The sequence below is a fragment of the Felis catus genome, chromosome C2 (genome assembly GCF_018350175.1).
Source record: "Felis catus isolate Fca126 chromosome C2, F.catus_Fca126_mat1.0, whole genome shotgun sequence".
Classification (NCBI taxonomy): domain Eukaryota; kingdom Metazoa; phylum Chordata; class Mammalia; order Carnivora; family Felidae; genus Felis; species Felis catus.
The window spans coordinates 74759100-74772350 of record NC_058376.1 but is presented as its reverse complement, the minus strand read 5'-3'; the positions used below and the strand labels follow the sequence as shown (position 1 = coordinate 74772350).

The window sequence follows — 13251 nt, the reverse complement described above, 5'->3', positions numbered from 1 at the left end:
TTAAATTTATTTTGTTACGGTATGTGGTCTGTAACGGCAGTGATATAGGACTGAACTGTAAGTACTCTCCTGGAAAATTATCTTCATCAGAAATTGTCTTTTTTAATTGTAATTTTCAGTGATTTGTTTTTAAATAGGTTAAACATGTCCTATAATATTTACAAAGGTTTTCTTGCGTAGGTTATCAATGTGTTCCTTAAAATAAGAATAGTTTTTAATTTTCAAAAAAGTGGGTTTTATAAAAGTCCATTTGCCTTTAAATTAGACGTAATTTGGAATTTCGGCTGTTGATATCACTGGAGAATTTAAAGGACTGCTTATTTATCTTTAAGGTTCACCTGGAGAAACAGCATTCAGAGCAACAGATCACGGATCTGAAAGTGACAAGCATTATAGAAAGGTAAGTATAAGGGAGAATTCTTCACACAGGTAGTCTGAAAGAGTTAAAAAAAGTTTTCACCTACATGAAAGGTTTGAAAATGGTAACATCTGAAGAGCAAATATAAAAGCATCTAAGTAGAGGTGTTGTTAATCTTGGTACAAAGTGAAAGGTATTGTGTGACAGTTCTGGAAATATAATTGGAGAAGCCCATTGCCTTCAAATATGTTGTGAAATATTAGTTTCAAGGATTGGCTTCAACAAAGGGTCTTGTTAAATATGTGTGGGAAAGCTGATATAAATAAAACAAGCAGGCTTTTCTTTTCCTTGGGATTTCTCAGACCTCACATACTTATGTGTATTATAAATCCCAGGAGAAGTCAAAGTGTACAGAGTTTTCCAGACTTATTTAGCAACAGAACCCTTTTTTGTGAAATGTATTTTAGGGACTAATGTTTCATGGCACACGCTTAGGGAAATACTAAAGGAGTAGGAAATGGGTTATTAGGGGATAAATTGATTCTGTGACATTAATAGCAATTGTGTTTGGAGTTATTTAGGGTGTGTTAATTTCAATACTTGTGTTAAAATCCATATGAAAGTTTTAGGAGAATTGCTAATTAAAATAACACATTCATTGCTCTATTTATATTCATATGTTAACTTGACATTTTCTTAGTCTTCATTTTTTCATCTTTTGGAATTGGTAAGTTAACTGATTCGTTGCAAGTTTTTCTTAGAAAAAATGTAGGTAAATAGATATTTGAAAAACATGTTCTATGAACATTTAAAAATTAAGTGTTGGAGTATGTAGCTTTTGTATTGAAAGTTATTATGGTTTTTGTAAATTGAAAGGAAATAATTTTATGTTTATTTTGAAAGTGGAAAGAAAATACTTCCTATGTATAGGTTTCCATCTCTCTCTTTGTCCTTTATCTTTGAACTTTTTACATGATATTCCAAGTTTAAATTCTAGTATTTCAAAAGATTTTTCTCTTGCCTTTTAACTAGATCTTTCTTTTGGAGAAAACTTATTTTAAAATGTGTGTGTATGTGTGTATGTGTGTACATGTGTTTGCCTTTTAAGTTGATACCTTTTCCATTGGCATTTTAACCAAAGGAACACTTGACTATTCATGCTACTGGGGGGAAAAGTTTTAATAGAAATTAGCCTGTTATGCACAGCTTATTTCAAACCAAAGACTTCGCCCTTAATGCAGGTAGATTTTATATGTAGAGAGGCACTAATCTAAGGGGGAAAGGAAGCTCTCTTACACGATTAGCGGTGTGGTTTCTTTTTGCCTAGATAAGGTAGGCGAGGTCTGCCTCTGGTATTCTCTGGTATGGTCTAGGATCACTTTGGTGAATGAGAAACCTGTTTCAGGGTCTAACTCACATAATTTCCTTAAAATCCTGCTAAAGTGCTGAATGAATACTTGACAAATGATGAGTAGCTCTGCAATATAGAAGAGAGTGGATCACTGGGAATTTAATTATATTCACAGATTTTATTTTATACGGTAGACATGAAAGCAAATTTATTGCTTTATTTCATAATTTACTTGAAGGTAAATACCCTCATATACTATTTCCTTTTAACTTTTTCATACTTTATGATGATTATGTTGCCCATTAAAAACCTAGCAATTATTACTAAATCTAGAGTTTTAATTAGGCTGTTTTCAATACAGGCTAAGTTAAATTGTAGTCAATGCTAGTATAAAAATTTACTATACAGAAAAGTATTTCCAGCCTCAACTAGTGGTTTTAAATTCTGTTAATGTGCAACATTATGTGTTTCAAGGCTTGACTTTTATCTGTAATACTTGAAGATGATGAACCACTCAGGCAAGATGCAAATAAACTGACTTTAGTAGACTTATCTACAAATTAATGGCTGAATGTGAGCACGGAAGGAGAGACTTTCTTCGCAGAAGCCTTTTTGAAATTACTCTAAAATGTTAAGTTTGAAAATTTGAGTAGTAGTCACAGGTGGTAGGATGACATCCAGAGACTAGTTGATACTTTTTTGATGGTTCAGAATGTTGTCTGAGAGTCCCAGATAGAAGGTGGTATTTAGAGTTTGAAGACACTAAGCAGTCATGCATTAGCTTAATGGTTGTCTGGTTTGTACCAGAATTTCTGGCCAGATTTATACTAGAAATGTAAAAGTAAATGTGAATCCGATTTCTTTTTTTTTCTTTTTTAAGTAATAAACTGAAAACATTTCTACAACTAGAACTAAAAAAGGAAATTTGTCCTTTCTGATAGAAGAACACATGTGGAGAGTGTGGGCAGGTAGAAGAAGTTAGGACCTGCGAAGTCAACTGAAGCGAGAGTGATAGAATTGAGAGCACACACATGTCAGATTGTTTGAGTTGAGTCCAACAGAGTGGATAACACTGTGACCTGACTACCTGTGGCTCCCAGTTTGGGGTCACTAGACTTTTAGGCACTCTGGAAAAGTTGTAATTGAGGTCTTCAGAAAGTCTAAAAAAGCAGAAGACATGTATTTCTGCATAATACTGCACCAGCTAACATAAACATGTTTCTTTGACTTTGTCTGGATCTATATCCATTCACTTTGTAGACAGTAGGTATGTCTATCATGTTGACCAGAAGTTCTGGTATGTATTATCAGTAAATTAAAAACTGGAAAAATATTGAAAACACTTTTCAAGGAATGTTTTTCGTTAATCAGAAATTTTAAAATTTGTGTCCACTGGAGAAAAATATTAGAGCCCTTCGTGTGAACTGAATAATATCCTTGAGACCTGGAGACCTTCATAACTACCTGAAGGCAAATTGAAAATTGAAGTGGTGAGCCTATTTTAATGAATAATTTGTAAATCTGTAGATTTCCTTATATTGATCATAACATAGACAGGTGACAGGACCACTTAGTGAATCTTCTGTTTTAGATTCGGTAAGATTGTCTGTTCTAGTGAAAATTAAATGAGACATTATATTTATGCTTTTGTTTTATCATGTTTCTGATAGCTCATGAACATTTCATAGAAGTAAGCAACATGGTCATTCTGAAGATTACAAATACATTTATAGCTTATGGAAAATATTTGAAGGACCTTTTAAAAGTCCAAATCATGAAGGGTGGAATTATTATTTTAAATATAATTATTAGACAGTAATTAAAGTTCTTCCTTTTTACATGTTATGCTAATTCCTTTTTTTGTGGCTTTATTTCTCTTGTACCTCCCAGCTGAAATCTCTGTCTTCCCTCTTCTAATTTTTACTCATCCTTAAAGCTTGGCTCTGTTGTCCCCTTCGTGAAACCTTCCATAACCATTTTAGTTCCATTAATTATACTCTAAAGAATGAAAACAGATGCCAGAGGAAACACTATTTACTTTGGTTTACATTCTTTAATGGCCTATTTCTGTCATAAAATCTCTGTCCTCAGAACACCGAGGATAAAGCAGAGCTTTTAGCAAAATTGACACAGCAAAAGAGAGGCTAGTTGAAGTAAATGAACTTCATTCATGCCAACTGGTAGGCCCCCAAATTTTATATAATAGGTGTTTTGATCTGATCACCTGTGAATTTCTCTTGACCTTTGATATTGGGCACCTACTGAGGAGAACAAGAATGTGACAGTGGTACATGTGCTTGGTGTTCTAACCTGTAATGAAGCAGTGTTGCTTAAGTAGGATTTACATTTCTTTTTTTTTTTTTTTTTTAATTTTTTTTTTTCAACGTTTTTATTTATTTTTGGGACAGAGAGAGACAGAGCATGAACGGGGGAGGGGCAGAGAGAGAGGGAGACACAGAATCAGAAACAGGCTCCAGGCTCCGAGCCATCAGCTCAGAGCCTGACGCGGGGCTCGAACTCACGAACTGCGAGATCGTGACCTGGCTGAAGTCGGATGCTTAACCGACTGCGCCACCCAGGCACCCCAGGATTTACATTTCTAGGACTCCTCATGCAACAAATACTGTAGTAATCTGGGCAAAATGAAATTCTCACAACCAATATCATCAAGTAACCACAGATCAGTAAACTTGTTTCCTGAGCAGCTAAGTAGCAACTGTATTAGGTTAGACTCTTAGCCAGGAAGCCATCCCACTTGTGCACTAGAGTGTAGTAGTTGGGAGGCAGAGGGATCAGAGGAAGAAAAGCCGGGAAAATCTGCCTGAAAAAAAGTGGAATGGCAAACCAGGCAATCTTATTTTATTGCTTCATAAGCACACTGTGCTTTTATGTCATTTAAGAAACATTAAGTATATACTGTGTACATAATACTGTTTTTAGGTGACAATTTAGAACAAAAGGGATTTGGCAGAAGTTGTAATATTGATAGTAACTATCGGTAATAGACTGATTTGTTCATCTCAAAATTATCCATTGTAGAAATTGTCCAAGTATTAAAATAAGAAGTGGTATTTCTGAACTGAAGCAAGGTGGATGATCCAAATGGAAAGATGTATTTCCTTCTGCTATCCATTAATTGACCTTTTTCAGTTGGCCATAAATACCTTGAGCAGAGTTATGTATTAGTGGGAGGGGAAAAATAGGAAAATAGTTATTTTTAACTAATCAAATAGAATTACTCAAATTTTGAAAAGTAGTTTAATGCCTAGGAGTATTTTTGAATGGAAGGGGAGAGAAGTCTTCACTTTCATAAAGTTCTTTTCTGGACCCAAGTTACTTTTAAAACTAATAAAGCAGGGTTGGCACACTTTTCTTTAAAGGGCCAGGTATCTTAGGTTTGCAGGCTTTAAGGTCTCTGTGGACTATTCAGGCAGCCCATCTTCTTAGTAGTTCAAATATGCCTTCTGATGTGTTGTACTGTTACCATTTTCTTTTTTTAAATGTGGATTGAACCTGATGGGATCAAAGCCACTTTGGAAATAGCTAGACCATCGTGTCAACAGGATGGTATCAGGTGTAAACTGTAGTCACACTGTCTGCATTCAGATCCTGTCCTTCCTGCTTTCTGAGCTATGTGATCTTGAAAAAGATCAAACTCTTTGAGTTACTGATTTCCTCTTTTGTAGAAGGGGGAACCCTACTGGATAGGATTATTTTGAGAGTTTTGTAGCCCTTTAGCACAAAATCTGCACATAATAAAAACTAAGGTGATGTTGATGACCATGATCATTATTACCTTACAATTTGAATTATTCCATCAGTTAATTGCCTATTAACATTATTTGATTAATTTCCTCCCCGTAATTTCCGTGGAGTCTGTTCTGAGGACTGTGAAAACTGGGAAAATAGATCATCGGGCTGATGTGTAGCTTATTTACAGAATATACATTTGTTCAGAAACCCAATTTGGATTTCATACTGGAAACTTTGTGTGCATTATTAGGTAAAAGTAGGTCATAATTTGATTCATTCAAGGAGCAAACATGTGCTCAGCCCTAATTTAGGTATCAGCTGTAACACATACCTGAAGTGTCAGACGTTATTCTAGGTGCTAGATAAATATACGAACGGGATAAGGGTCCAGCTCTGCTATAAATGTTTAAAATACTGTTAAAAATATAGTGTCTTAAATATGTTCACATATAAATGACAAATAATTTTAAAGTGTCTTAAAATCTGTCCTATCAAACTCATTAACTTTTAGATTTTCACAGCGTATTCAGTTGATATTTTGGTTTTTGGAGTTATCACTGATTTTCTTGACCTGATGTTATAATTTTTTAAAAGTCTGACAATACTGTATGTGAAATACGAGACTGTAAGAGCTGCAGTGTCAAATTGGCAATAACTCTTGAGAGAGTGTATCATCTGTAGTTGTTTATTTTTACTGTTTATCATTATTTACAATTACTATGTTTTATATTTAATGTATATGATTTTAACATAATTACATGCTGTTTCTTGAGAGAAAACTATCTGAGCTTGGGAAGATATTTATTATATTTTGTCTGTTTAAGGAATGTGTCTTGCACAGCAGTTACCCACATTTCTTTCCCTTCCTTATTCCACATGGCCTTAGCTCAGAAGCTGTATAGCCTGTAGCCCATCACTCAGTATTTAGGGTGAGATTTGATGTCCAAAATTGGATAGAGGTAACCTCCTTTAGTCATGTAATATAGTGTGAATAGTTTTCTCTGTGTCTAATTCTTGTTTTCTTCCTACTTTTTTTTTAGGAGGTAACAGTTAATTTCAGCTATCTTCACATAACAGTGCTTCAGTAACAGACTTGGAAGGAAAGTGAAGTGTTACTAGAAAGAGGGTGTTTTCTTACAATGTAATAGATATTAAGTATTAGCCATATAATTTGTATGTAGATAGAAGCAATGGATTAGGGAAGGATGTTTAAGCTGTGAGTAAAAAAGAATCTTGTACCTGATAGACCAGCAAGCATAGTTAAGAAACGTGGAATATTTGCTCACTACTTTGACATCTTATAGAGTACTGGTGGTATGTTAATTAAAGCCCAGGTACACTACTATATAAGCCAGCACAGGAAACCTTTAAAAGGGTATTACTTTGAGACATCTAAACACTCGGATGATTAGAAGTGGTTATAGTAAATGACTAAAAATAAGTTGGATTATTCTTCTTTCTGCTTCATGAAAAGCAATGATACAGAAAATGAAAAAATGACAGATAATTAGGTAAATGATGAGGGTAGTGAGTTGGCATTGTCTTTCTTTGATAGATATATCAGTGACCATAAAGTATTAACTTAAAAGAGATATCTTTAAAGGTAGCCACAGGTTTTTATAAATATATTTTCTGCTATTGAATTTGGAAACGGATGTTGACAGTTCAGTTGTGTTACTTGCCATTTTGATGTTCTCTCACTTGTCATACAGAAATATCAACTAGTCTCATCCTTTGATTTATAGTAAGTCATCCAGTTTCATTATTGTTGGCATGGCCTAATGTATTAAAACTAAGAGTCAAACAAAAATTCCCCAAATTATATGCTAATACTTTTCCTTAATTTAAAATGCTTTACTATAACAGTAGCTATCCTATTTGTATTTGCTTCTTTTCTGGAAAACTTTTATTTATAGAAGTCTTTGGCTTAATAAAGTAAGTTATTAAGCCCCTGGATGAGTCTACTAATTAAAATTTGAATGTAATGTTAACCAGTATTTCAAGAAACTTCCTAGTTGTATTATATAAAATGTAATATTTTGGGCAATTATTTTAAAAAGCTCTGAAGCTATTTGAAACTCCCAATGTAGGTTATTTTAATTAGTATTAGTTTTCCTAGCTCTTTCTATTTTTATAACTTGGTAAAAATTGAGTTCATTGTTCTCCCAGAACACTCTTCCTGTGCAGATTAAATAGTGACTTCATTCACTGAGGTGTCTAATTGAGAAAATATTAGGCTTGTGACATTTTCAATTCTTTGTTGTCTTTTTCTCTGTTGTCATTTCTTGAGGGCTATTATCTAATAGGCCAGCAATTAAAAATACTATACAGAAAATGACATGTATTGGGTATTCTGCCACATGTAAATACATCGTGATAAAAATTACATTAGTTAGCATGTCATGATTTTTAAGTGGAATGAATTATAAACATATAAATGTTGATTGTGTTGTACACAGGTCCAAACTAGGTTTTGTTTCATTTTAAATTTTCATAATAACTGTATTATTTCCAAATCCTATGTTCTTTTATAGTGCTTTTGCTCTAGTAATTGATATATTCTTATATTCTTAGAGGCTATTTTTACTGAATGTCAAAACAGCTCATAAAAAGTGAAAATTCAGTCAGACTACTTATTTTATGTTGTATAAAGTTAAAACAGTGCTTCAAACATTATTTCTTAATTTGCAAAAAAAAAAAAAAAAAAGCTAAATTTTAGTCAGATAAGCTTGTATGTATAGGCATGTAGAATATATGAGTTAATGTAAAACCTTGATTAACTTGATGCTTGGAAACTCAAATTAATAGTTTTGAGGGGCTATGGTCTTTAATTGAAGACATCAGATATCAAAAAACAAATACATAATAATAATTTAATAATTAAACTATGATGTATTCTCCATTCAGTTTTATGAGAATTATGGTTGACAATTAAAAGATTTTTTCCCCCTTATGTTTCAAGTCAGGAGCATACACTAGTTCATATTGGCAATTCAAAACTAAGGGTTGAGGTAATCAGTTGTTAACTGCAATGCCACTTTCCTTGAGCATTCCAGTTAGTCTAGGTTTTACTGTATATTAATATTATACATCTGGCTCACTTTGTTCAGCCGACAGCCACATTGCATTTTGTTTTCACTTTTTAAACTCTGCTGTTTTATATTTCTGAGACATCTAATTTTACTGAGGGGAAAAATGGAAACGTGGTACAGAGCCCTATTATATGGTGCCTTTCTAAAGGTACATAAATGCGTTTCCATTTTTGTTGTAAGCTATCCCTTCTTCCCTAACTTACATCTGTTCCTTGCTTGTGCCCTTTGGTTTAACATTGTTCTCCTCCCCAATTTTCCTCTTCTCCTCATTGTAAACTCATGGCAGGGTCTGCTTGGTGAGCTCATTCTCTTACAACAGCAAATTCAAGAGCATGAAGAGGAAGCGCGCAGAGCCGCTGGCCAATATAGCACAAGCTATGCCCAACAGAAGCGCAAGGTGATGGATGGTTTAAGGGGGCTACTGATGTGTTCACACTAATCAGCCATTTCAGCCAAGATCATGTCATCTTAATACCTTCATGGACTCCAATTATGAGTAATTATTTTTGACACAATAAAAATTTGAAAGATATATAATACAAACATGTAACTTTCCTAGAGTGGCTAAGCAAATCCAAAATGTTAAACATAGGATTTATTTTCTGAAATGAGATGATCTGTGAGGGAGCACGGATTTGTATTTAGAAAAGAATTATGAATTGTGATTTACTTGGTCCAGTTATTGAGTCATCCTGGGTTTGTAGCCCACTTATCTGTGGTTCTCCCAAGTTTTCATTTCTAAAATGTAAGGGATTACTGTGGATGACCACAATTTAAATTATTTAAATAATGAAAATTATAGTTTTAGTAAAATGAATCAGCAGAAAGTACTGTTATTTCTTACAGAAGAAAACTGTTTTGATATAAATTTTGGGCAAAATTATTCTTATATACCTTGATCAACTCATTAAGTTTTTCCACAGTTGTGAAGTCAGCACAAATAAATTTTCACCTCGGATGACTGAAGGATTGAACATTGGAAAGTTGTATAATTGAGGTTGCTAAAAAACAGATTCTAATAAAAGTCAGCATAAATCTATATAAATGTTTGGTTATTGGTACAGTCAAGAAATCCTTAAAAGTATGCTTTCAGCTGTTACATGATCTTATGGTGTAGATCTCAAGGTTAATGTTCTGAAGGGGCTTGAGTCAAAATGCAATGAATGTAATGATTTTAAAGTTATATTCTGAGATCTTAACATCAGCTTAATTATGTTGCATATATTAGATCAGGAAAGTTTTAAAGTCGTATACAGATTTTGTTCAGGAAAAGAAATTCAGCCATTTAATTAGGTTCCTGTAGGTTCTGATATTGAAGTTACCCAATACTATAGATAATGATTGAATGCAATAAATTTGCTTACTAACCTTATCGCATTTGGTGATGGTAATATTTGAGAGTATGCCTCATAGTTTCATTTATCTTTTCAGTGTCACTTCCTGGCTTTTCTCAATTCCAGGGCTGTGGAATCAACTCCTGTATATTTAGCTTTCAGTGAGCGAACAACATAGGTGGAAACAGAAAATAAGTTATTTTCCTGTTTGGTTAAGTTAAAGTAGATGTGTTAAACCAAGGAAGGGCTTATTTTAAATGGTGCTTTAGCATTCTCTGTTCTGTATTTTGTTGAAGTGCCATTTAAATATTCTAACAAATTGGATGCTTAAAGCCAACCATCTGTTCCTTAGCTTTGTTACAGAAAGAAGGCAAAGGAACTACTATATTCTGGTATGTTAGTTAGAAATATGGATAGCTCTAGCTGCAAGTTGTTCTTGTTTTTTCATAATGGTAAAAGAATTTGAAATGAGTCCCATAGATGTGCCTTCCATTTTAAGATTTTAAGATACAGTTTAAGATTATCAATATACTTTTGAACCTGATGTTTTAAGGGATATTAGTAGTGAATAATGTTCGTTTTCTACATTGCCCAAGTTTGATGTTCATTTGAGGCCTACTTTCTAGCCTGCTTTCAGGTTTAGTGATACCATTTCATTTCTGATATTTTCAGATTATTCATTTAACCATTTTATTCCTCATTTCCCCCTTTTGTAAAATAGCAACTGATAGGACTGTACCTCCGTCTGTTTTGTTTATTAAGGCATACTTAGGAGAGCACCAAACAGTCTGGCCCACTTTGGAGTTGTGTGAAAGTAAATGGAACTTTAAAAACAATTCCTGCTCTTCTATGATGGTGTCATACCCCTTACTGCATCTTCCCCCGATTCCCCCTGTAGTTGGTACACAGGTGACTTTTCAGCCCTTCACTGTCCTCATGATCCCAATCCTAATTCATGAGATTTATAGCATTCCTCTGGGTGTGTGAGGTTTTCTTGAGGTACAAAGCCACAGCTTTTTGTTGATTTTTAATCATCCTTCCTTTCCTTCTTGAAATGTAAGTAGGCCTTCATTTTTTATAGTAGCAGCTAACAAACTGTCCCTGTAGCTCATGCAGGGGCGTACACGTACATGGAAATGTTTGTGAGTCCCTTAATATGTGTATTTTGCTATTTCAGAATGGCCGCAATGGCTTAGTAGGAAGAAATACTTAAAATTTAAAAATCAGGCTTGGTTTTGTGAGGAGCTAGTAAAGGTTTTTCTCTTTCAGCTTTAGCTTGTTTCTGCGGAGGATTCCGCTCTTTCTCCATCAGTTTCACAGCCCTGGAATTGTAGAAAAGCTCTGGTTTCAAGACCATTGATACCCATTTCTGTCAGGGTGAGTTTTAAATTTCATAATGCAAACAGTATGTTAAACAACAGGGCAAGAACTGAACTCCTGTCGTAAGTAGCTGAATTTTACCAGCAAAGTGCATCAACATTAAATATACCGACTGCCAGTTAAGATATTGAATAAGTGATACGTGAAAAATAGCATGTGCTGTTCCCTTAAGAAAATATGTAAAAGTATCTTCTCGGTATCTTTAATATTTATCTTGTAAACCTAAAGGTTTTCATCTTGTTTCCTAGAAAATGTGAGGTCTAATTCTTGACTCCACCACCACCTGTCTTTTAATACGATGTTAATTTTGATGTTCCATTAAACCAAGCAGATAGGAAGCATATTGATAAAACTGCATGAGTCATGCCTAACACTTGTGCCAGAAAGGGCAAGTGATAAATCTAAATACTCCTAAAAATCTGAATTTATAAAAATCTTAACAGTCATCATTACTAAATTCTAATATTAGCATAAAGATTGTTATTTGTAATATTCTAATAACCTTATATCCTTTTAACCTTCTATGTACCCTTTTTATTTTACCAAATTACCGAGTTAGCCTTTTATAGTCCTTGGCTTACAGTAAGCGTTCTAACTTTTTGTGTAATTGTATTAGTTTCTTAACCCTTGCCCCAGATGTAGACTAACACTGGATTTTCTATTGTAATTAAGGACATATTGCATGAAGTCATGAAATATTCACATTCAAAACTAAAACAGTTTATGCTAATACTGTTTATATAATTTCATACTAATTTAGCTAGTGTCAGATGAGCATTTAATGGAACAGAATTAATTCAAGTACCTTTTAAAATGAATTGGGAATTTAATATGCATAACATTTTTATGAGTGCATTAATACAGTATGATGGCATGCCACATGAAAACAATATGGAAGAATTTATTTCTTCATTGGTCTTCAAGATTTTGTTCTTTGGGTTGTTGGTTCCTCCCCAACTTGCTTGTTTCCTCACATTTTAGGCGACTATTAATAATTCTTGTCCATTTTATACAAACACAATCAAATGAGAAAAGTTCTCTTCATAAGTGTCTGCTTGCTATATAAGAATGAGAAAACAGCAATACAAAATTTGTTTTATATTCTCTTTTCTTCTAATTACTGAATCATATTTGGAGATTTTTAGGCATAGACTTTTAAGGAAAAAATAATATACTTACCATTTGTAGCAAGCATTGTCATTTTTATTTACAAGAAATTTCAGGATTATTTTGAGAAAGTATTTGGAAATAGGAATTAAAACTGCAAAATAAATTTTTATTGTATAGATTGTTACTAATATCTACCTCAAGAAGCAAATCATTTAAAATTTTTTCGTATATATTTGCTACCATGATATCTTGATTGCTTGAATAGCCATTGAATGAAAGTGAACAAGGACTTACATGAATTTTACCTTGAGTTTTGTCTCCTATGAAATACATTCATGTTTACAAGTTTTGATTATTAGAAATTAGATCATTCTTTTGAAAGACTGAGTATGACAACTTCACCTCACCAAGGAGTCAAAGCACAGTTACATGGATTTGCCATAATTGACATCATTTTAATTAAAATTGATCATTGCGTTTCATATTTAGAATTGTACTGTGACTATAGTCTGATAATGCAATAAAGTTCTATGTTGTTTTGGGGCATCTTATCTTAGAGTTATCAGCATTAATATCAATTGGAAGTAGTTTCCACAATAGCTGTAGATTTTATCCTACTTTTGTTTTATATTTCAATCAATTTTAGTTGCTTTACTTAACTTTATTGCTACTGATGCATTCACTGTATTATGGGTTAGTAGATCTTGTACTGGAACTGAATTTAAAAACCAGCATCAGGCTCCACGTAAAGCTCTGAAAATGCAGGGTCTTTGCATTTATTAAATACTTCCCTACTTATAGGATAGAAAGGCGTAATATATGCTTAAAATATCACTATGACCAATGAATTTCGTCAGTAGCTATACATGATAG

The 13251-nt window shown here is 33.4% G+C and overlaps 1 protein-coding gene and 1 long non-coding RNA gene across 9 annotated transcripts in view; both read left to right on the top strand.

The window, feature by feature from the left end:
• Positions 1-13251, top strand: part of OPA1 (OPA1 mitochondrial dynamin like GTPase) — an 85957-nt gene that overhangs the window by 9883 nt on the left and 62823 nt on the right. For 4 of the 8 annotated variants that reach the window (XM_045037124.1, XR_006585156.1, XR_006585157.1 and 1 more), the window contains exons 6-7: positions 333-401; positions 8839-8951. In XM_045037124.1, the coding sequence (XP_044893059.1) occupies positions 333-401; positions 8839-8951 (182 nt within the window). The remainder of the gene's footprint in view (positions 1-332; positions 402-8838; positions 8952-13251) is intronic. The other 4 variants (XM_003991770.6, XM_011285874.3, XM_011285875.3 and 1 more) reach the window with 2 other exon arrangements.
• Positions 408-8213, top strand: LOC109503509. Its single transcript, XR_002162524.3, has 2 exons — positions 408-3199; positions 6503-8213. It is a non-coding gene; the product is annotated as an uncharacterized LOC109503509 (long non-coding RNA).